Source organism: Heteronotia binoei, chromosome 13 (assembly GCF_032191835.1).
Source record: "Heteronotia binoei isolate CCM8104 ecotype False Entrance Well chromosome 13, APGP_CSIRO_Hbin_v1, whole genome shotgun sequence".
Taxonomy (NCBI): domain Eukaryota; kingdom Metazoa; phylum Chordata; class Lepidosauria; order Squamata; family Gekkonidae; genus Heteronotia; species Heteronotia binoei.
Genome location: NC_083235.1, coordinates 35,555,220 through 35,580,262, shown reverse-complemented (window position 1 = coordinate 35,580,262; position 25,043 = coordinate 35,555,220). Strand labels below are relative to the sequence as shown.

Here is a 25,043-nt window from a genome sequence, read left to right as displayed (position 1 = left end):
TACACTAAACTGGCAATCCTATGATGAATAATTTTACATGGGATTGTACTGCTGCGCACCAACTCTATGCAAACATGCTCGTGAATAAACGCCATTTAAAACAGTAGGATTGACATCCAAGTAAACATGAATGCCATCAGAAATGCAGACAGGTTTTCCGAGACGGCCATTTTTACAGTGACCATAAAGGAGACAAGGTAACATCTCAAACTTACCTTCTTTTAAAGTCCACTTAATTGACCCTGTCCGCTTGCTCACAGCATGCAAGTTCCCATCCAGAGTTGAAACAAACAGCAAAGTCTCTGGAAGAGTCACTGAATTGGCATTTCCAAAACTCTGGAAAAAAAAATAAACTTCATGTTTACTATTGCTTGAGGAAAAGTTCTAGGACAGGGGTGGGCAAACTTGCTTAATGTAAGAGCCACATAGAATAAACATCAGATGTTTGAGAGCTGCAAGACATGAACATCAGATGGGGGAGGGAGGGAAATAGATGGTGGGAAAAGAGAGTGAGGTAGAAAGAAAGCAACTTTAACTTTAAATGCCTTCTCCAATGTTCTAGGATAACAAGCAGTAAAAAAGGCAACAGCTGCAACCTTCTGTGTAATGACTGCTCAGCCTTCCCTTCAAGTTAAATGGCTTAATTATGCAAAGCAACTTGGAGATCTGACTGGTATCCTACATGCTAACTCCATGTGACCCTATCCTTGAATTTTACATTGCTGCAACCATACTTTTGCCACTTTGGCTGTTCAGTTTAGAGACTGCCAGGAAAGAGACTGAGGAGTGGTTAATGTCACTTGCCAAAGAACTTGACAACAGAACAGAAGTTCTAAGCCTGCTTCACTTTTTGGCTTAATCTCACCTCTGAACTCAAGTATATCTATGAAAAACCGTTGTTCCTTGTCTTCAGGTCACTGCAAACACCTACCATGATCAAGGAAAGGTTGCTGCCTTAGTAAGCAAATTTGGGGCATATGGCAAATGCTCAGGGGGAAATCAATTCCAGGCAAGATATTAGAGATGAAGGAATCAACATTCAATGATTGCTGTATTATCAATAAGCTTCAAGACTAAAGAAGAAGGTGGAGCTCTAAGAGAGGTGACTGAACTCCAATGGATATATGTTTTATTCCAATGGATATATGTTATTACTTCAGTTAGAAATGGAAGAAGAAAAAATGAAAAATGTATGATTAAATGCAGAGTTTTAGAGAGAAGATACATATACATCAGTGGGAATCGTTATGGGAAAAAGAAATTATGTTTACAGCCAGGCATTAAGAGAAAACTGGTACAAAATGCTTTTAGATGGTATATAACCCCAAAGGATATTGAGAAAGTAGACCAAAAATACCAAGGAAAATGCTGGAAATGGCAAGACATAGATGGAACCTTTTACCAAAAGGGGTAGACTTCTAAAAAAGCAAAAAGATATTGGAAATATGGGAGCAAAAAGATACATGGGAAAATGTAGAATATATTAACATTTAAATTCCCTTTGGAAGCTAAGAATATGCTGTTAGGTATACTGCCTAATAAATTACCAAATATTTTGGAAGAGATATTCAAATACATGGTGACAGCAGCTAGAATAATCTATGCAGCAAAGTGAAAATTAGACATCTGTCCAAGCTTAAAAGAATGAGAAAATAAATTTGCCAACTATCAAGGAATAAGGAAACAAAAAGCAAAAAGCTGCTCATGAAACCAGCTTCTATATCAAATTACATAAACAAGAAAAACCATATATAAATAATATATATAATATTGTTCTAAGGACTGAGTATTATGGTTGTTTTGATGAAAGTACGTAATATATGTGGGTTAAATACAATTATTTATATATGAATGGTTTTTCTTGTTTATGTAATTTGATATAGAAGCTGGTTTCACGTGGGGCTTTTTGCTTTTTGTTTCCTTGTTCCTTTCTGCCGTGATACTCTTTGTATGTTGAATTATCAAGGAATGGCAAAATTAACGACCTATTCAAGAAACAGATTCAATTATGAAATTTGATGAGAGATGGCGTGTGTATTATGCAAGCAGGAGACAAATTTAGCATGAGTTTAAAAATTGTAGATTGTAGATTTATTGTACATAAATATATTGCAAAATGTTGACTATAAAAGTATCCCAACAGAAATAAGGACCATTGCATTTTATAGATAATGTCTTAAAAATTATAATGAAGGGGATGTTGGGGAGAAATATCTTCTGTTTTATACACTCTGAAATATATAATTATCCTTGATATATACAATAATATTATATAACCGCTCTTTTCCTTTTTGTATCCCATCTAAAGTCTAAACTATTACTCTGCATGTGTGTGCTAGCCTCACCTTGTGTACATTGAATTCAGCCCAGAAAAAAATTGCAGTCTTATGAGCAATGTTGCAGTCTTACGAGCAAAAATTCTACTTTGCGAGCCACTGGCATTAAAGCTGTGAGCTACTGGCATTAAAGCTGTGAGCCACTGCATAAATAAGTGTACTCTGGGGTCATCCTTCTTGAGCTAAGACAAAAATGTGTGAGCTGGAGGCTAAAAATCTGTAAGCTAGCTCACGCTAACTCTGCTTAGAGAGAACACTGGTTGGGAGTCAGGGTAGATGGGCCAAGACTGGAATGTCATAGTCCCTACCTACTCCAGGCTCCCTCTGCCTGAGACCCTGGAGATCCACTGCCAGTCTCAGTAGACAGTACTGACTTTGCAAGACCAATGGTCTGATTCAATATAAGGCAGCTTCATGCGTATTCATGTGTGTACTAGTGTCTATTTTATTTTTAGGTTAAATAGCAAACAACAAACACAGAATCATAAAATCACAAACAATTACATTGCCTGCTATACTATAAAAGGAAAAGAAAGGAAAGGAAAGGTCCCCTGTGCAAGCACCAGTCGTTTCCGACTCCGGCGTGACGTTGCTTTCACAACGTTTTCATGGCAGACTTTTTTACAGGGTGGTTTGCCATTGCCTTCTCCAGTCATCTACACTTTCCCCCCAGCAAGCTGGGTGCTCATTTTACTGACCTTGGAAGGATGGAAGGCTGAGTCAACCTCAAGCCGGCTACCTGAAAACCCAGCTTCTGCCGGGGATCGAACTCAGGTCGTGAGCAGAGTTTAAAACTGCAGTACTGCAACTTTAACATTCTGCACCATGAGGCTCTTACATACTATAAAAACCACCACCATAATAACACAGATTTAATTTCATATTAGCTTCCATAATAATAAACCACACAACAACAAAAATATTTCATTAAGAAGATTTTGGAAGATGTGTTTGGATTATGCACCTTGGGCATCAAAAAGCATATGTTGATTGAAGAGCCTGAAGAAAATGAAGAAGAGTTAGTTTTTATACCTTGTTTTTTTTACCCTCAGAAGTCTCAGAGCGGTGTACAATCTCCTTCCCTTCCTTTGCCCACAACAGTCACCTTGAGAAGCAGGTGGGGCTGAGAGAGCTCTGACAGAACTGTGACTGACCCAAGGTCACCAAGCAGGCTTCATGGGGAGGAGTGGGAAGTCAAACTCAGTTCTCTGGATTAGAATTTGACACTCATAACCACTATACCACACTCCTTTTAATGGCAGACACAACTCTGAACTACTTTTCCGTGGAAATTCACCCAATTTTAAAAGTATTTTTTCAAACAATCAGGGGAAAAAACCCTGCACAAAACAAAACCCTGACTACTTGCATTGTGTTATGAGTATTAAATTATAATTAAAAAAACCTGTTCAATCACTATTTTTATGGCTTAGACACCTGTCATGATTGTGAAGTTTCAGAAAGATATTTAAATCTCAAGTTACTATTGTTGGCAAAATGCAACTAGTTGCAACTTTCATAATTATTACACCATCCAGTAAAGACTAAATTTTTCCAAGACTGCAGAATGTGTTTAGAAGAGAACTAGAATACCAGCAAACTCTGAGACATTAGAGGTCTGTTCCTGAAAAGCTCTGCATTTTCCAGTGTATTAGTAATCCAGCACAACCCTTTAAAATAAAATTACGCAGCTGTAGCAACCTCTTCCGCTGGGCATATCCAAGAGCACAACACAGCATCTCAGAAATAGGAATCAGACCAAATTATAATGTAAATAAATCTCAAAAGTGGTTGGGGCAACTTAGGTATTGAATTTAATTCAACACAACACAAGGTGGATATGACACAAAAAGGGCACTCACAATAAAAGATAATCACTAATACATAAAACTATGCTTATTACTTCTTTTATCTTCCTTCTTCTTCTTGAAGATACAAAACCAAAATCAACTCTGGCTTCTCTGCGCAAGCCTCCAACAGGAAAACTTAACCAGCAGTGCTCTAAGGCAACAGAATGTTTACCAGCATACCACTTGCTCATTTCAACCCACATAGTATAGATTGTTTAAAGCAGTCAGATTCTATACTATGCACTGAAAATATAAATGTGTTGCAAGCACCTCATGGCAACCCCAGGACTATAGGGTTTTCAAGGAAGAAGTGGTTTGCCACTGCTTTCCTCTGCATAGCAATCCCAGTCCTTGGTGGTCTCCCATTGCAAGTAGTAACTGTGGCTGACCCTGCTTAGCTTTAATGAGACTGGGGTAGGCTGGGCTATCAGGCTGCTATGAAATTATAAAATATAATCAAATGAAGCAAATGAAGGCACAGAAAAGATCTATCTGTATCGAGGAGTAAACTATATCAGAATCATATAGGTTTGGACCCTGAAAAATTCCCTGTGAATCCTTTATAATAGCAGTCCCTGTGACCCCTTTGAAGACACTGCTGGAGGCTGTATGGAGAGAGGGGGAGGCACAGATGAAAGCCAGGTCAGGAGCGGGGAGGCTGCAGTGCATTTTTCTCCCACTCCTCATTAAAAACTAGGGGTGCAGATTCAGCAGATTTTTGTATTTCAAATGGAGAAACATGCTATATAAACATGCAACCAGGTTTCTCTCTGGTCTCCATCCCTTCAAGGGAGACTTTGCATTGTGGCATGTTTTTACATTTTTCCTGAGCGCTGAGATCAGATTGTGAATTTCAAAAGTTGACTCTTGTCCTGAATGCGCACACCCAACTTTCATCCCAACATCTCTGTCTTCACGGAAGATAATCACATTGCACTCTATTTTGTTTTCCTCTCTTTTGAATATGGGCACAGGAGCCAAATTGAGATTATGCTCTGAATGGCTAGCTAAACCAAAGACCTATAAAAGTAAACAGAAGGAAACTATTACAAAAGTGGCATTTCTTTACTTTTAAATCTCTGCTGCTCTTTTATTTTAATATGAAATGTCCCATTGACCTGATACTGGTCCTATGGAATATAGAAGAATACAGGTCTGATCAGCATTCAGAGAGGTCTCCTGTTCAATTCAGTGCTTTATCCAAAGGGTCACACTACACTTTATGGTACATTTCCACACAGTGTCAACCATTATCTTTTTTTTAATATCTAAGGGGAAGATGTGCTTCAAACACATGGGAAAACATGCACTTGGGAATCTTGGCCAAGTGTGCAAAGCCGCCCTTTGATGTATTTATCAATACAATTTACCTTTAAATATAAATTATTTAGAATGATGGGGAAAACAATTCTATGAATACTTGCTTAGAAGTATGGCCCACTGAGGTGAAATGACTTCACCCAAGCAAGTACAAAGAGATGCCTCACTCAAATTGTCTACATCTACAATATGAAATAATAATAATAATGATAATAAATTTTATTTATACCCCGCCCTCACCATGTTGTTTAGTCTTACAAGCCTCAGATGGAATACATATACAAGTAGACTGCCAGAAAAATACAAAGAATAATGGGACCAACACAAGCCCTATGATTGCCTTGCCTTGGTGCCCACCAATGTATGTGAATATTTTTCTGAGAAATCAAGAATATGAGAATGGTCAAAATAGCCTTCTCCAGGAATGAATAACGAGCGGGATTAGTGGGAGATTATACTACTGCAACATATTAAGGGGCTAGTTTACATAAAAATTACTAACAGTCCAATCCTATGTATGAAACTCAGCGGTAACTCCTACCATTTTCACAATAAAATGTGCACAGGGTTGTATTGTAAGCAGGCCTCGGATTCCGTGGGAACTCACAGCACAGCTCCTGAACCTTTCTGAGAGTTCCACCTCCTTGTCCATTGAATTGTATGTGCAGCTGCATAACAATCCCTGGATGAGCTCCACCTCCTATTTTTCTACAAAACAGTCCCTGATTGTAAGTCAGCACTGAAATATGTATAAACTTCTGAAGAAGAAGCTACAATTTTGTTTATTTAAGCGATACTATAATCATGCTTTACAGAACAAAATGAGGAAAAATGCACACCACATATGGAGAAGAATATCATAAGAGCCACCACATGTTGTGCCTTTAAATAAAGTAATATTTGGGCTTTCCAGGATTTACTACCTTTTCACAGGGCCTGTAAGGAAGAAATGTTCTGCCAGGCCTTTGGTTGAGGGCAGTGATGGGACAACAAGCCATCTGGCGCTCTTAGGTCTCCCATCCCACCTACCTGCCCATTGGAGGTTTGGGGCAGCTTCATTTCTATCCAAATTAGTTGTCAGCTTGGATTTGTTTTATACTGAACTATACTGTATATTTTATTCTGATATATGCTGCCCTGAGCCCTTCTTGCAAGGAAGGGCGGCATAAAAGTCCAAATAAAGTCTAGACTGTGTACATTCTATCTAGGTTTAAGATATTCATTATATGTGAGCTTCTACTGAACAGTCTGAATGATTTTTGTATCAGTCACAGGGTAGATCCCGCAGTATACTGTCATGATCTATCATATAAGATCAATTTATACATATCCACCTTTTAAAACGGCTGATCAAGAAGAAAAGAGGGGCTTCTTTAGAGACATAGATCAATACTTCTTTCTAAATTTCCTGTTCTGGTTAGAAAATTAACTGAATAAAGAGGACTTCATATCCAGGAAGTTCTCCACTTACATCTTTTTGCCCAAACTATTTTTACCAATTTGAATAAACTCTTATTCTGATTTGCTGATAGATTCACTACACACTTCCTTTGTACTGCACTTCCCCACTGCTGGAGTCATGAACAGGATCTTTAAAAACTGGTTAGTGCAAAGAGTAAGCCAAGACACAGTCTCTCCCATGAGTTAACAGACAGATAATGAAAGAGTCAGAAACAGGATGCAAAAATCCTGGCTGTTAACTATTTGTTTAACTACGGGAGTACAGTAACTTCTGTTCGTGCAGTTTCACTTGTCTATCCAAGGTCATATCTGAAGGGCATAATTAGAAGCAGGAGAGTTAATTACTCTTGTTATTCTTCATAACTTTAATATTTTCTCTATTTTGTTAATCAACAATTCTGTTTCCCCTATGGTATTCACATTGACTTTTCTCATTGTAGGTTTCAAAGTATTCCCAAGGCATCCAAACCTCAATGAAGCTTAATTCTACTATCTTGACCTATGTTAATCTTTAAACAAGTAAACTGAAGTTATTACAAAATGCTCTCTCTGGTATCAACTACCAGTAAATAAACAGACCAGAAGCATATGGCTGCTTCCCACCCCATGTGGAATAAAAAAACACCCTTTCATCTATTAAAAGAAAATGTCTTTTATTCAGCAATATTTGTTTTGGCTAGCAGCCTCTGCCTAAGATCTAACTGACATTTTACTGCCAAAAACAGAAGAACAGAAGTGTGTGTTTTCCAAGAAACAACTAGTTGAGCAACACCTTAACCGCTCCAATACTGGCTAGCATTTTATTAACACATGAATTGCCCAGAAGCACAAAAGATCACTGAGAAAAAGTTTTTCCTTTCACAGAGAAAAACTAATTCGGGATTTGTCTTTTTGATCAGAGAAGTGTATACCAAAGAAAGCTGTACACTATTTGCTGTGTAAGGCAAAATCGTATCAAGCCATGGGAATAAAAGAAGAGATGTAACAGGCACATTTCCCAAATATTCTGAGCCAACTTTCTCCCTTCTCATGGTTCAAGCAACCAAAGCACTGTTTCTGGTACTCCTTGGTGGTCTCTCATCCAAACATTAACCAGATCCAACTCTGCCTTAGCTTCCAAGATCTGATAAGATCTGGCCAGCCTGGGCTATTGCTATAGCATCACAGTATTACAGCAGTTACTTTTCAAACCCTCAAAAAGCTCTATGGTGTTACAGTTGAGAAAATGGACCAATGGAAGGAAAACGGTGCCGATAAGGGTGGAGTCTTGAAAATGGGCAGCTCCCTTTCCAGACTTTATGCTAACGCACGTGGACAGTATTCTTTCATTAAAAAAAAATCATAGTAGACCAGACTGGAGAAAGAGCATACTGATAACAAATACTGGGCATACTGATAATGGACAAAACCTGGAAAGTAGGTGAATAAAAGATGATACTGTGTGGATGATCCAACCCCCCTGCTCCCCCCCACCAAAAAACCCCCAGGACTTCTGTAAACCAAAGCAAAGAAAAACAACTGTATGGAAACCACCACTTTTTATAAAGCTTGGGCAGCCCTTGAGACAGTATACATTATGACCTTCAAGAGTTCTTATTCAGCAGGTAGAATACCAAGTTGTTGGTTTGTTTTTGTTTTTTTTTAAAAAACCATGATTCTCTAACATGGATGTGAGATTACTTGCTCATTCTGAAATTAAACATTCATAAATTCCTCTGTAGGGGGTTGTAAACAGTTTGCTCATATAATTAATTTCTAACTTCCTACTAGCAATTCATACACTTCTGATTCACTTGATGTGGAACATGTGCAATTAATTTTTATTAATTAAAGCACTGAAACATATATCTACCTTCACTTTTCATCACCTAGATAGACCATTAAGATCCTGCTATTAATGAACTGCCCCTGCAAAACAGAGACAAAACAATCTTTAGACTTTTGGGCTAGCAGTTGCACCTCTCAATAACAAGCAAAATAAATTCCCATTAAAAATTATTGTATTTCACATGTAAAAGAATCTCTACACAGGCAAAACCAGCAAGTACGGCAAAATTAAAACCTTCTTCCCCGCTCATATGTCAGTTTTGAACATCCTGGGAGGCTCTTTACTTTAAAAAAAAAAAAAATCAGCATTCGAACAACTCGTCCTACCTGCTGTGTAATTATACATTCTTGTACCTCTTTTGTGGAATATGAGCAGGTATATCAGTTCAGAGACTTCTGCTACAGGGTAAAAGTATGGGAAGTCCCTGTGCTGTTAGACATAGGAAAGAGGGTTGCCAGCCTCCAGGTAGGGCCTGGAGATCTCCTGCTTTACAACTGATCTCTAGCTGGCAGACAATAGCTCTCCTGGAGAAAATGGCTGCTTTATGACATTGTACCATGCTGTGGCCCCTCCCCTCCCCAAACCCTGCCATCTCCTAGCTCCACCCCCAAAGTCTCCAGGTATTTTCTAACATAGACCTGGCAACTCTAACATTGAAGTGTGTGAAATAAACTCCTAATACTCTAAAATAAGAGCCGTTATTCCACAGCCATAAAGTGAAAGACAAGACACGGGACTACTAAAACTAGCACTATTCAATATATTTTTATTTATACATTTTTAATTAATTGAAAGAAGGTAGCTTTAAATAGTCTTAAAAATTGCTTCTAATTGTCAGTGTGAGAGTTATTGTTTCTACTCTCTGATTATAATCTTTCCAGCTTTTAAGCAATACAGAGCTTATCCCATTACTATTTTTCAAAACAAAAAGATCATTGGGAGAATATATGTTCCTTCTGCTAGAACATTTTATTCTTTCCACAGCAATTAAAATGCTCCTGAAAGTTGATGTTTTAAAAGCAAAGGAAGAAAGGAAGGGGAAAAGAGAAATGGGAGGGGGGAAATGTGTTTACAGGATGAGGAGAGAAAGGAGAAAGGGCAAGGTGAGGAGATGAAGACTGTATGAATAAAATATTAAAGAAAAGTAGTGCAAATTCCTTTGGTCATCCAACTGTCATGATTTTTAAGTCAACACAGTAATATTTTCCAATTAATATGTCAAGTTTTTTTCATGTATGAGCCTATCAGACTAAGAGAGCAATCCTAAATAGATCTACTCTGAATTCTACTCTGAATTCTGTGATAAATATATCACAGGATTAATTGATAGGTAACTGCAACATGATCACAAAGATGGCATGTGAAATGTGTTTCCTGCATGCAAATAAGGTACAAATTAGTTTGGTCCTCATGTGACATTATCCAGTTTATATAGGGCTAGGCCATCAAAATTCAAATACAACTTTAAAAAGAATATTACCAGGATATGAAAAACATATCTCATAAAACCTAGCAATACCTGCACTGCACATCATGTAACAAGTATTTTAATTTTATCTAGAAAAGCCCTCAAAATGAATCTCATCCTTTCTTATAATTTACATTACTCTTTCAAACCAACCTCCATCAACATTGCTATCCAACCACTTCTTGCTCCAGATTATTTGAAGAAATAACTTCAGAATGGGGGGGGGGGAACCTCTGGAGGATGGGAAAGGCAAAGGACTGCTCATATGCAAGAAGCCGCTGCAGCGCTCAAACTGTTCTCTTGCTACATAACCGATTCTAGAGTTGCAACATCTTGAGAATGAGGAACTTGTAAGTCTTCCAATGAAAGGGGAACATGGAAAACTTTCACATAGTACTATAAACAACAGAAGCAGAGCCTGCATAATCAATATGGAATACATATGCAACATTTGTCTGGACAAGTTCTCTTGCTTCACTATAATTATCAAGAGACATACATCCAAATTAATGCCCTCCCATCATTGGCTGGGATCTGGAGAGACCCAGGGGACGGGTGAGGGACAATTTTTACTTCTGGCAGAAGTCCCTTTAGAGTCCCTTATGCCTTAACCTTCAAAGACCTGGGAGGAGGGCGCAAGGAGAGTGGGTCGCCACCACAAGGAGGTAAACCATAAAAGTCCCATGCATAGAATATCATGTGCATCAATTTGGATCAAAGAGATGAGATTGCCAAGAGCAATCATTTTGCCATTCAAAGGTGTTGAAAACTGGCTGAAAAGGCCCAATAGAACAGATTCACCTGCTCAACTACAGTCTATACTCATGTTTCCATATATAAATCCATGTAATGTACACGTGACTCTTTCTTTGGCAAGTTTATATTCACTATTTTTACTCTCTTTCTCCTTTGAAGTCCACAGATTTGTGCGTTTCAGTTTGAAAGCAAAAAAGCATGTTGTACATAGTTCCATGGTTCCCCCACTCACCTGACTTTCTTTTACCATTTTAATCTAATTGCAGGTGACCTCACCTCCATCAACCCATAGCTGTTTTTCTTCCTGGGAAGAAAAAAAGGTACAAGTCCCTGTATCGTTTTCCACTTAGGGAGAAAAGCAGCTGTGAAGGTCAATTTGGAGAAGCGAAATGGCTGATAAAAGAGAAACAGCCCTTCTTTCCTCTGTCTGCTGGTCTTCTGCTCAAGCTGAAGATGCTTGCGTACACTTTTTCTGATAAAAGAAAGCCATTAAGAAAAAAGAACCACAGAACTACAAGTAGCATGTTATTCCACATTAAGACATCACTCAGTCTTCTAAGTATGTCCTATGCTTAGAGTGTAGATTAGCATATCACTGTTATTTCTGTCTATTCTCTACAAGGGCTGTTTGGACACTGGGCTGCCGGACTTGGAACTCTTTTTTTTTGCTTATTTCATCACACTGATGCAAGTGTTCTTGCTCCTGCTGACATGGACAGGAGAATGCAAAAGATCACCAATCCATTACCTTTCCTGTACCACATACCACCTCTGGCTACAAGTGACTTCTGCAAAGCCTTGCACAACACAACTGCACTCTACCACCCTGACCTGAATAGCTTAGGCAAGCCCGATCTCATCTGATCTTTGAAGCTAAGCAGGGTTGACTCTGGCAAGTACTTGGATGGGAGACCTCCTTGGAATATCAAATTTCCTGGGTGCTCCACAGCAACTCTACAACTCAGGTTATGGAGTGCAAAAACCAAGGTACTCAATCTGTCAACATTTTGCCTTACACAAAAATAGATTGGGCCACTGGTTAATTAAAAAACTAACACAAAAGCTTCAGCACACAAATAAACAGAGATCTGATGTGCATCTAGAGCACAGGTAGCTTGGGAGCCACATGCGGCACTTTCACACATACTATGTGGCTCCCAGAGGTCAAGGAGGAACTTAATGGAGACTTACTCTCAAGTAAGCATAGTTAGTATTGGGACCTCAGTCAGCCTCTGAGTGCTGACCCACAGGTAGGCAACTATTTCGACTATGTGTGAAGCAGGGAAGGGGGGGGGGAATAGGCAGTCTTGCAAGCTCTTCTCCTTCACCACAGATGTCGCCCACAGACAGAGCAGGGAAACACAGCACAAGATCCAAGGGAGCCACAGAAAGGAGGGAAAGAATTAAAGAGGGCAGCACAGAGTTCCCCCTTAGTTCCATAGCTCTTGTAGGAGCTATATTTGCTAACCTTGGTGTCAAGACAAAAAGAGACGCATAATGATGCAAACGGTGGCCAGTGATTTATATGGTACATGTGTGTTTCCTTCTCCCACTGGTGCCACTTTGACTTTTCCCTATGCTGGTTTTATGGGGACTCTTATTCCCAGCTTTTGTTTTTAAAAAAGTCACATCCTAGCATGATTGTGTGGTAAAGTACATACAAATATATTTTATCTTTCTGTGCAAAGAAAGTTTTAAGAGTTTTAATAAAGACAAGTGTGTAATATTTGTTCATGTCCTGTGGCTCTCAAGCATCTGATATTTATTCTATGTGACTGATCGATAATATCCGGAACAAAGATATTTGGAATAGAACCGAGTCAGTTTAGCACGGACTCAACACGCTGTGTGAACAGGGCCTAACAGTGTTATCCTAAGAATAGCTATATCTACTAGAAAGGATTTTTTTTAAAAAACTTCATTAAATGCAACATATGCTAAGTTATATCAAGTGGTAGCAAACATTACCTGGCTTGCACATATTCAGGTATACTGCAACTGTGGACATAAACCACATTAGTAAAATGTTCAAATCCAATAGATCTGCTATGTTCAGAATAAACTGCTACAACATGAAATCCAGGTTTCTATAATGATCAGGAAGAGTCTCATCTACTCAGTTTGATGTGAAAAGTATGTTTGCTTCCAGAAGCAGAACTATCTGGTAGGCCTTCATAAGGTCAGGGATGGACTGCTGTAATGCATTCCACCTGGAATTGTCCCTAGACTTTGTTTGGGAGAGTCATCCCAGCATCGTGGAGGGGGAAACGATGTAGAAATTAATAACAGAAAATAAATAATGGCCCAGTTAAAGCAAAATGCTGGTCACATGCAATACCACCAAGATAGGTTGTACTTGCCTGCCAGGCCAACATTTGAGCCCTACACAATTGTTCCAACGTCTGCACTGGCTTTTCACTTAATGCGTTTCATTAATGCTATTTTTAAGCTTAAAACCCTATGGAATCTGAGCACATCACTTTCACATCCCATTGCAATTATTACAGGCTGCTAATTTACTAATGCTACCAATGCCCCAAGCTATAAAAATACTGCATACACACAAAGAGCTGCTCTTTCTCAGTGGTTAGCCCAGCACTCCAATCCGTCAGAAACTTGCACTAACATCTTTTTGATATTCTTATTCTAGCAGACTGACATTTAGTGTTAATGTTGGCAGATTCTATTTTCTAAGTGAGATTTTTAAAATGTTACTTATTATATATGCAACACTACATACAAATTAGCTGTGCCCTCCAGCAGGTCATAGCAGCTTTTAATGCATGAACAAAGTCATTTCCCACAACTCATCAAAAGCACCGTGCACAGATGAGGCTGTCATCTGATACACATTTACTTGGGAGCTAGTACTATTGACAGAATAAAAAATGAGCAAATACGAAGCACTGCACACAAATCAGTGTGGATACTGGACATTGGAGTGGTTTGGGAGGGGGAAAACCCTGGAAAAGCCCCCCACCCCCAGAACCCTCCAAAGGAGGGGGGAAGAGGAAGAGGCAGACTGTTTGCCCTGGTAGCTCTTTTGACACACCACATGAAGCTTGGGTGGGTCAGGCACCTCTTTCCACACACTGCAAAAGGGTGTGAGTGGGCCAGGAGCTGCCTTCCCCACGCTGGCCCATGTAAGGGGGAGGCCAAAAGCCTACTCTGAAACATCCCAGTGTCTCATGACCAGTCTACCCCTGATGAACAGCAATTCTTAAGTATACATGTAGCCTGATCCTATTCATTTTTGACTTCTATTGACGTAAAAGCACACTATTGAATTCAGTAAAACTTAGTCCCAATGTGTTGCATGCAAAGGATGGTAGAATTAAGAATGTTTTAAGATGGCACTTGAAGTATCCCATCCATTTCCAACACATTGTTACTCAATCTGGGATTGAGTGTGCTAGCAATAAAACAATATACAAAATAATCAGAGAAGCCTGCCCATGCAAAATGCTGGTACTTAAATAAGAATACAGTGAACTAACAGCTTACCAGATATGAGTACACTTTGCTACTTTTCTACAACATTACCTAAAAACCTTGGAAGCTAGTGCTCCATTTGTTTTACAACTTGGTTATGCCATGGCTCCACCAAGAATGAACAGTCCCATTTGACATTTAGATCAAGCATTATCTAATATTTAGAACAAGACAAGGAAGTTATTTATCAAAGGTACAATCGAAACCTTTAATGGGAATCTACCCTCAGGTTTCCATTAAAGGTTATGGCTTTTCAAAACTTTACTGATTTTCACCACATTCCTCAGAACATCATTATGAAGTAAAGATCTGAACTCTCTGTTCCCTTATTACTTCCATTTCAAATGAATTTACAAACTTGCAAATATCTGTAGGTTCTTCTTTACACATAATTCATATAACTTGTCACAGGCTTGTCTCAGACTTTAGTGACTGGCTTTTAAGTGAGACTGATGCAAGGAGACCTGGCCACGAAGCAGAGAGTTCAGATTTTAACAACTCACACAATTTTGCCAAGTGAAAAGCAACCATTGTGTATATACCAGAAACACTTGCACTCCATGTACAAGAGGAATTATCAGCATAGCTTCACTTGTACATGTGGTTCTGGCCCCAGTCCAGTTGTACACAGGATTCTGGGCTCAATCCAGTTGTACCCAACAGTGCGATCACACCATCAACAGGTTGCCTGAGTGCTCCTGCATTTATCCCCCTTCCTTTTCCCCTTGTAATGGGGGAGATGAGAGAAACATCCTTGTTCCTTTTGATCAATCATCTATTAGTTGGAAGAATGGAATAAAATTGAATCCCACCAATGGAACACTCCTGTCATGGACCCTAGAGCCTAAATCACCTTTTGACCATTTTCAAACTCAAACTGAACATATGTACTTTTCTACTAAGTAATAAAGAAAATTGTGTTAATTACTCATGTTTAGTTCATGTTAGTAAATCATATGTGAACAATTGAATTCAAATTATTCACTATTTTATCACCATTCACTATATACACTTTAATACTTTCTATTAAAAAAACCCCTAGATGTCTGTAGCCAATGGGTCGGCTGGTAAAGTCTAACACATATACTTTTAAAAAATTATTTTTCATTTAATTTATATCCTTCCCTCCCTGCAAGTGAGCTCAGGGCAGCTTACAGCAGTTAAAAATAGATAAAATAAATATAGTTTTAAAAATACACACAGGTTAAAAATTTAAGACAAGTAGATGGTGAAAAAACAACTCACTGTCTGGCATCCATAAACACCCCCTATACATACTGGGCATGAGATGATACACTGGCTCAGTCGGCAGATGCCACAGCAGTCTCTAAGGGGAACAGCTCACATAGGCCATTAGACAAGGGAGGCCAAAGATGTACAGATCTCCACATCCTCAGCCAAAAGCCTGACATAACCCTTCACTCTCCAGCTACCAGGACTGTATACTGTTGGAAAATCTTTTTCTCTGCTGCATATCATCTTTCTATTAAACCAGGGGTGGCCAACCTTGCTTAACGTAAGAGCTACGTAGATCAAACATCAGATGTTTGAGAGCCACAAGTCAGGCAGGAAGGCAGGCATAAGGTTGCCAGCCTCCAGGTGGGGCCTGAAGATCTCCCACTTTTACAACTGATTTCCAGATGGCAGAGATCAGCTCCCCTGGAGGAAATGTCTGCTTGGAAGGATGGACTGTATGGCCTTGTACCATGCTGAGGCCCCTCCCCCAGATCTACCCCCAAAGTCTCCAAGTATTTTCCAGCACAGACCTGCAACCCTAAGAAAGCAGGGAAATAGATGGGAGGAGGGAGGGAGCGGTGAAAAGAAAGCAACTTTAAATGTGTTCTCCAAGGCACTGGCTCGCTTGGCCTGGAGAGGTGATTTAAAGATGGAAATGCCTTTTCCATGCCAGCCAATGGAGTGGTGGGGGCTTTGAGAGCCGCACAATATGTGTGAAAGAGCCATATGTGGCTCCTGAGCCACAGTTTGGCCACCCCTGTACTAAACTGTCCTTGATGCATGCTCATTGTCACCCATTTTCTCTTTCCCCGTTTTATATCCAGTCTACATCTGTCTTATGCATGGGTTAACCAGGTGCCTTTCATGAGATACCCACCTATCACTCATGCTCTCTCTGGTGCTGCCCCCCCCAGTACCACATACAATGTTCATGGCAAGCATTCTCCATCACAAACATAAAGCAGGATTTGCTTTGTTTTACTTGTCTCTATAAATCCGATTCAGTTTTCACATTACAATATTACAGCGTTTAGGTTTTCAGCTTCTAAAAGCAATTTCATTAAAGCATGCCTTTCCTAAGTCTATTTGTGTGTTTGAAATCCTCTTGCATTTTTCTAGGTTTATAATCAACATACCAGAAAGCAAAGAAACCCCTCAGGTAGCCTCCACTGCAACACACTTCCTGCAATGAGAGTCACCACAAAGACATGGTACACACACCAATCTGATTTTCCTGAGATTCAAATGATATAACAGATTTCAAGTACTTTTATGTTACTTCTATGTGTGTGTGTTTGAGCAGACTTCTGAGGATGGTGGAAGACAGGAGGGCCTGGTGTGACTTGGTCCATGGGGTCGCAAAGAGTCGGAATCGACTGTGCGACTGAACAACAACAAATGTGTGTGTGACCAGGTCAGCATCCTATTTTAATTACTAACATATTATAACTAAAGAAGTCACGTGAGGAGCCAGCCTGCACGATCAGTGACCTTCCCAAGTCAAATGGAGCCATCCAGGACCTATCAGATGCTTGAGAAACTGTCTGTTATTGCCACCTGCCTACAAGAAGAGTAGCCTTGTCAAGCTTCTGGCTGCCACAGGGCTAGTGGGTCACAGGATGGGAAGGTCTGATGCAGAATATTCTATGAATGGTCAGTGTTCCTATCAGAGGCAAACCATGCTCTTTGAAGACTGACAGGGCTTTACTTTTCAGAATATCAATACATCAATATATTTTAATGTGAGATCAAATAACACCTACCATTGTTTTACATAATTGTTTTTATTTATGATGCACTTGCATTTTTATCTTTTGTCTATTAATATTGGTCTTATGACCTCTTAATGTGAGCCACCCTGAGCCTACTTCAGCGGAGAGGGCGGGATAACAAGTCGAATAAATAAATAAATAAATTGCTGCACACTTATATTCGTTAGTCCAGAAAATTCTAGTTTTATATAATCAAATCCCATGGGACAAATTATGATTAACATATATTGGTATAAACAGGATTTAGGTGAGACTAACTTGTTTGGAATTAGCAAAACTTCTAGCCATATTTGTGAAAGCAGTAACTTTAAAAGTTATTGTAAAAGTTCTCATGTGCTTGTTCTGCAATCTAAAATATGACAGAGTGTATTCGTAATTCTTATACTGATACTTGTCAACAATATTCTTATCTCCCACCTGCAGAACTTGCGTTCGATCAACAGCTGTCTCAGAATCCAGCATAACAATGTATTTTAAAATGATTTCCATTTCTTCTGTTATGCTTGAGAAGTTATGACAACATGAACTGCTTAGAAACCCTGAAGATGGTACAAAAGGGCCCAAATGTTCTTTCAATTTCTAGACTATGTTAAGATATGAGAAATGGACACTAATTTGCTTACAAACTACATGTGATCTCTCATACTAATGAGGCATGAATTACATGTAACCAAAACACTCCAACTAGCTGTGATATTCAAGTTCATGTTTATGTTTACTGTAGCCATCAGATATTATCTGAGGTGGTACATAGGACTAAACGTACCAGCATGAATCAGGGATAGCCATTTTTATGTATCAGTCCTAAACATTAATATAACACAACTGAGGGAGTGTTTTTTTCCTAAGGATCTATGTGCCATGAAGAACAAAATCTGAGTCCAGTCGCACTGTAAAGACCAACAAAATTGTCCAGGGTATAAGCTGTTGTGAGTCAAAGCTCACTTTGATAGCCATAAAAACACTTTTTATTCCTTACTAGAACTTAAAAATACCATGGTGATGCTGAGTTAGCTAAACAGGTGTTATGGACTCAACACTATTCTCAACTGCTTTCACAGAAACAACAAGCTGTTTACTAGTATCAATCAGCAGCATACTACATAGCTAAGAGAAAATCAAAAGCCATCCAGATCTGCCACCCTGCCAGAAAAGCATCCAGCCTGTGAGCTGCACCGGCTTCAATTAGATAAAAAACAGCACCAGATCTCCCACAACAGGGACCAACTGGAGCACCTCTTTTTTGCCTCTCAACCATAGCTTTGCTGTACAAATACCCTAATATCAATCACTCTGTTGTGCAGGAGCAACAACCAAAGCAAGACTGCTAAAGGTCAGAGCTGCATAAATACTGGGGAAGGGTGCTGGGATAAAGGACATCTAACTGTGGCTTTGTGAAGGCAGCAGCACAGTGGCAGTGAAGAGACAGACCACAAAACTGGACTGTTAGTGCTCACCTGTAAATGATCCACAATGCCATGTTGCCAACAACTCCATGTAATTCTACTAAGAAGAGTTGCTAAAAACATTTTAAAGATTAGGAAAAATTCAGATTGTTATATCTAAAACTAAATACTAAAACAAAAACAACTAGTTTCACAGATAAGCATAAACCTCATTCAGATTAATTTCCCAACACTGGAGTTATATTCAGGAGAGACTGGAAGCATGTCCTGGGTTAGCATATTCTCTCACCTTCCCATTTTGTCAGTGAATGGCCAAGTGAATGACCAAACCAGGACACCTACTACTTACTTAAATGCGGGACAGTCCTGATCCCAAGAAACAGTCAGTTTGCTTGTTTAGCAGATTCACAGTACAATCCTAGACAGGTTTACACCCTTTTGCTTCCAAATCCACTGAAGTCAATAAGCTTAGATGGGTGCAACTCTATTTATGTCTGCAATGTTGGTTTAGTAAAAGGTAAAGGTAGTCCCCTGTGCAAGTCCCCAGTTGTTTCCGACTCTGGGGTAACGTTGCTTTCACAATGTTTTCATAGCAGACTTTTTACGGGGTGGTTTGCCATAGCCTTCCCTAGTCATCTACAATTTCCCCCCAGCAAGCTGAGTACTCAATTTACTGACCTTGGAAGCATGGAAGGCTGAGTCAACCTGAGCCGGCTACCTGAAACCAGCTTCTGCCAGGATCGAATTCAGGTCGTGAGCAGAGAGTTCAGACTGCAGTACTGCAGCTTTACCACTCTGCGCCACGGGGCTCTCCGTAGGTTTAATAGGATCAAGGAAATACCAGTTTTCTGGTTCACTTTCCCTGAGATTAGGGGAGAAACATATGAGGGATAGTGGAAAAAGCACAAGGCTTCTTCTTCTTCTTGACTGCAGCTCAAAGGAAACAATACTGTATCCTGCACTGTGCCTGACACAGTAAGAAAGGGAAAATGCTGAATGCATTTACTCAAATCTTGAGCAGAATGGAGGGTCAGTTGAGATGTAAATTGTGTTACTCAGCGCTTGAAATGCATATATGGGCAAGGCAAAATATTTTTAAGAGCGCTTCTGCACAATAACACAAGCAACCAGCACGATCATCATATATACCCTATGATTCATGGAGCTTATTTTGTCAGCTAGTGCTCTAATTACTACATTGCTAGGTTACAGGCTGACAGCATGAATACTTAGAAGAAAAAAACAAGTCACTTAAATATCTTTAATGCAGTAGAGGCACCTGATATTTCAATACTATTATTTATGTTTAAAGCGAAACACAAGAAAAAAAAATTATCAAAAGGAAGCTAAAATAAATCTTAGATACATGTTAAGGTCACCATAATTCTCACAACTATGAAGCACTTGCTCTGTCATTTGTTTCACTTGCACCCCACCCTTTTTTCTAGGAGCTCAGGAAACGATACTTGGGCATTCCCCATTTTATCTTCACACAACAACTCTATGAATCAGATTATAGTAGAAGACAATGACTGGCACAATGTCAGCTTCCTGGCTGAGTAGGGATCTGAACACAGGCCTCTCTACACCAAGCCTAACACAATCCTCTACAAAACAAAGTTTGAGTCCAGGGGTACCTTTAACACCAACAAAGTTTTATTCGAGGTTTAAGCTTTCGTGTATCTGAAGACGTGTACTTGCACATGAAATTTTATACCTTAAATAAAACTTTGTTATCAGAAAGGTGCCACTGGACTCTGTTCTACTGCTTCAGACCAACATGGCTACACCCGAACAATCCTCTACAGTACATGAAAGTTTCTATGTACCCTGAGAACTCGTTTTTCTCCCTGAAGAGCCAGACAGATGTAGACATATGCAGAATTTGTACTCTCCACTCTGTATCTATGTACTCAATGGGTACTTCTTGGACAAAAAGTTAAGCATCATCAACTACCGGTTAGACAGAACTGATGTGTCCTCAATTCATTTCTGACCTGAGGCTCTTTTCTGGGATCACTTCTCTTGCAAAATACTGGAAGGAGTTCTAACTCAGAAAAACAAGAAAAGTCACATTGTACACTTGACCCTTTACAGAAGAGATGATCCATTACCAGCACTAATTTTAGGCACAAGAAGGTGGACAATTTTTTATCTCTCTTAAGCACTACACAGTAATAACTATGCCCTTAGCTCAAGTGTAAGTGTGTTTATGACTTTGGGTTCTTTACACACAGGTGCTGAACCCTTAAGGCAGCAGCCAAAATTCAGTAGTAAGGAAGTGCAGAAGGACAGGAGCTGGCAGCACTTGGCTGATGACTGGGACTCATTTGTATTGGTTTCCTAGGGTTCAAGGAGTCAAATAATAATAATATGATGATGATATTGGATTTATATCCTGCCCTATACTCTGAATCTCAGAGCAGTCACAATCGCCTTTACCTTCCCCCTCCCCCACAACAGACACCCTGTGAGGTAGGTGGGGCTGAGAGAGCTCTTAAAGCAGCTGCCTTTTCAAGGACAACTCCTATGAGAGCTATGGCTAACCCAAAGCCATTCCAGCAGGTGCATATGGAGGAGTGGGGAATCAAACATGGTTCTCCCAGATAAGAGTCCACGCACTTAACCACTACACCAAACTGGCTACAAGTTAACCTTGTATTCACTCAGTGGCTTGGGAGCCATATGTGGCTTTTTGACATATCGCTTGTGGTTCTTCTGAGCACCATTGTTCCAGGAAAGTGAGCATGAACTTTGACCCTGTAGGGGTCATGGCGGACAGGTGGTTCACAGCATGAAACCACAAGAATGGCAGGATCGGTAAGCTATGAGCTGCAGGCTTCGTACCAGGGATGGAATAAAGGGCCCATCCTCTCCAACATCTTCCCCCATCCCCTTCTCTTCAGCCTCTGCTCTTTCATCCCAGCATCCAGGAAGCTGTCAGGAGGAGAGCAAGCTGGTCATAGAGAAAAAAGCACAACTACCCTGGCAGCCACCCAGGAAAAGAGCAGTGGGGTGGGGGTGGTTTTACTCCTTTTTCTCCACAACCAACTTGGTCTCCTCTGGGAGCCTTGGCAATTCTCTATCTGGCCTGAATTGTTGTTCCTTGTACTGAAGAGAGGCCAATGATCTCATTCAGTGAAAGGCAACTATATAAGTTCATGTGACAGAAGGCTGAGAGGGAAGCTCTTCCATTACTCCAGATACAAGAACTGGCTAAGTCTTAAGTATGGTGAAGAGAGACAACCCTATGAGCTCTGAAGTAATCTAGTACCGGTAATTTAAAAAGTTACAGTTATATATTTAATATTAATAGTTATACTTTATAGTGTTGCATGAGTGTGTTTGGGGTAGAACAGAGGACATCCAGTAGACACATCATGTTTGTTGGTGTAACCGTGAACATGGCTCTCCATAAGTTGCAGACTGAGCACTACTGTTCTATAGTATATTTATTAATGCTCATTCATATGAAGCTGCCTTATACCGAACAAAGTTTGAGTCCAATGTTCTCCTTTAAGAACATAAGAGAAGCCACGTTGGATCAGGCGTCCAACACTGTGTCACAGTGGCCAAAAAAACCAGGCACCATCAGGAGGTCCACCAATGGGGCCAGGACACTAGAAGCTCTCCCACTGTTGCCCCCTCCCCCAAGCATAGAGCATCACTGCCCCAGAGAGTTCCATTGATATGCTGTGGCTAATACCACTGATGGACCCTCTGCTCCATATGTTTATCCAATCCCTTCTTGAAGCTGTCTATGCTGGCAGCCATCACCACCTCCTATAGCAGTGAATTCCACGTGTTAATCACCCTTTGAGTGAAGAAGTACTTCCTTTTATCAGTTCTAACGTGACTGCTCAGAAATTTCATTGAATGTCCACAAGTTCTCATTTTGTGAGAAAGGGAGAAAAGTACTTCTTTCTCTACCTTCTCTATCCCATGCATAATCTTGTAAACCTCTATCATGTCATCCCTCATGACGTTTCTTCAAGCTAAGGAGCCCCAAGCGTTTTAACCTTTCTTCATAGGGAAAGTGTTCCAACCCTTTAATCATTCATTGCCCCTTTCTGCACTTTTTCCAATGCTATATCATCTTTGGGTAGGTGGACTCTAGGAATCGGGGGGGGGGGGGGGCGGGGGAAAGGGCAAAGCAGAAATGTGAACCAGGAAGGTAAAGAAATAGGTAGTCCCCTGTGCAAGCACCAGTCATTTCCAACTCTGGAGTGACGTTGCTTTCACATTTTCATGGCAGACTTTTTACGGGGTGGTTTGCCATTGCCTTCCCCAGTCATCTACGCTTTCCCCCAGCAAGTTGGGTACTCATTTTACCAACCTTGGAAGGATGGAAGGTTAAGTCAACCTTGAGCCGGCTATCTGAACCCAGCTTCTGCTGGGATTGAACTCAGGTCATGAGCAGAGTTTAGGATTACAGTACTACAGATTACCACTCTGTACCATGGGGCTCTTTGCAAACCAGGAAGGAGGAACTGCCAAACTAACCCCCCCTTTGCAGATGGAACAGGCATTTGTTGATGAAGCAGCAGCACCTTAAGATCCAAGCCATCTATATCAGCATGAAGAGGTCAATTGGTGTTCCAAATTAGTCATTCTTTTTTAAATGAAAGATTTAAGATGCCACAAACTGATTGTTTTTGTTGCAAAAAACTAACACAGCCACCTCTGGGGAATGTTCCTTTTTCATTAACCACAATGAGAGCCCCTATTTTCAAGTTTCTTACACAATTCAAACAGGCAACAATGTACATTGTATCTGAAGAGACAGCAGCTTGTGTTGCAATTCTAATTAATGGCCTGATCAAGCCCCTTTCCAATACATACTAATGGTTTGAGCAGCTATCTTAAGAGAGAGAGGGAGAGAAGAAACAGCAGTATGGGTGACTGACTGTAAAAAGGTAAAGGTAGTCCCCCTGTGCAAGCACCAAGTCGTTACTGACCCATGAGGTCACAACACGTTTTCTTGGCAGACTTTTTACAAGGGTTTTTTACTATTCCCCAGGACTGACTGTACCCTGCATAAAAAAATTATCATTTTTCATGAACACACCAAAACAACAGCATTTGTAGGGGCTAAGTTAAACATAAAGGCAACAAAGCTACTCCTGGACTATCACAGCTGTGGGCCATATATGAGGCACCTGCTGTTTTTTTCTGGTACTACAGGTATACTCTAAAAGCACCTACGCCATGGAAGTGAGCCTTCTGCAGTTGCCACCGGTGTCTAAGAACTATTCCCGATATGCACACTAACTTTACACAGTCACTAAACATCTCAGAACTAACAATAAGCCCTCTCTGCAATCTTTCAAGATGGCCTGCAGATTTGTGTTTTTCATAATGTTCCCATTTTCTCTAATCAAAGTTTCAAGAGAATGTATTTTTAGTCAGTTGATGTTTACTAGCTCCAAATGAACTGCTTGTTTAACTATACTTGTAATACCTCTGTTGGATGAAACAGTAGTGGAGTAATAAGATAAGACACTCAAGGAAGGTGGTATTTTAATATTTGTAAAACACTAGTTTTTTAAAAATAGTATTCACGTTTAAAAATGTTACTCAACACTTTTTTCTCACAAGTTATTTTTACACGCTTAGATCAGCACATAAAAATACGCAGTATAAATGTATATGCAGAAAAAACTTGTATATGGAGTTATAGGAGATATTTTAACATGTTGTATATTAAATCAGCTAATACGTCTTTTCTCCAGGAACACTATTTTGGCAGACCCCAAGGGCAGATTTCTTTTAATGAAGTAGAATTTTTAAATAGCAGTATTTAAAAGTTCTAGACAAAGAAAAATGTATCTGGAGGTAGTTACTTATGTAACTACAAGCACTTAAAGAGAAAATATAAAACTCAAGTATTTCTCTACTACAGTTCTTATTTTAGAAATCTATGATAGCAAAAACTATGAAGACCTGAGTAACTGTTTATGGCAGCATGCTTTTATTTCCTGCAGCGTTACAGAGACAAACTGTTAAATATGCTTCATTTTTAAAGAGATAATAAATACAAAGAGAAAAGGAATTCATCTTTATTTGTTGATTTAAAATGTTTACAGCCCATACTCTCAATACTAACAGACATATGAAG

At 39.7% G+C, this 25,043-nt stretch overlaps 1 protein-coding gene across 1 annotated transcript in view; it reads right to left on the bottom strand.

The window, feature by feature from the left end:
* ERN1 (endoplasmic reticulum to nucleus signaling 1) overlaps positions 1 to 18,008 on the bottom strand; it is an 83,886-nt gene extending 65,878 nt beyond the window's left edge. The window contains exons 1-3 of the mRNA XM_060252081.1: positions 17,778 to 18,008; positions 5,006 to 5,206; positions 216 to 336 (exon numbers count right to left, since the gene is read on the bottom strand). Of these exons, the coding sequence (XP_060108064.1) occupies positions 216 to 336; positions 5,006 to 5,206; positions 17,778 to 18,008 (553 nt within the window). The remainder of the gene's footprint in view (positions 1 to 215; positions 337 to 5,005; positions 5,207 to 17,777) is intronic.
* Positions 18,009 to 25,043: the final 7,035 nt, after the last annotated feature.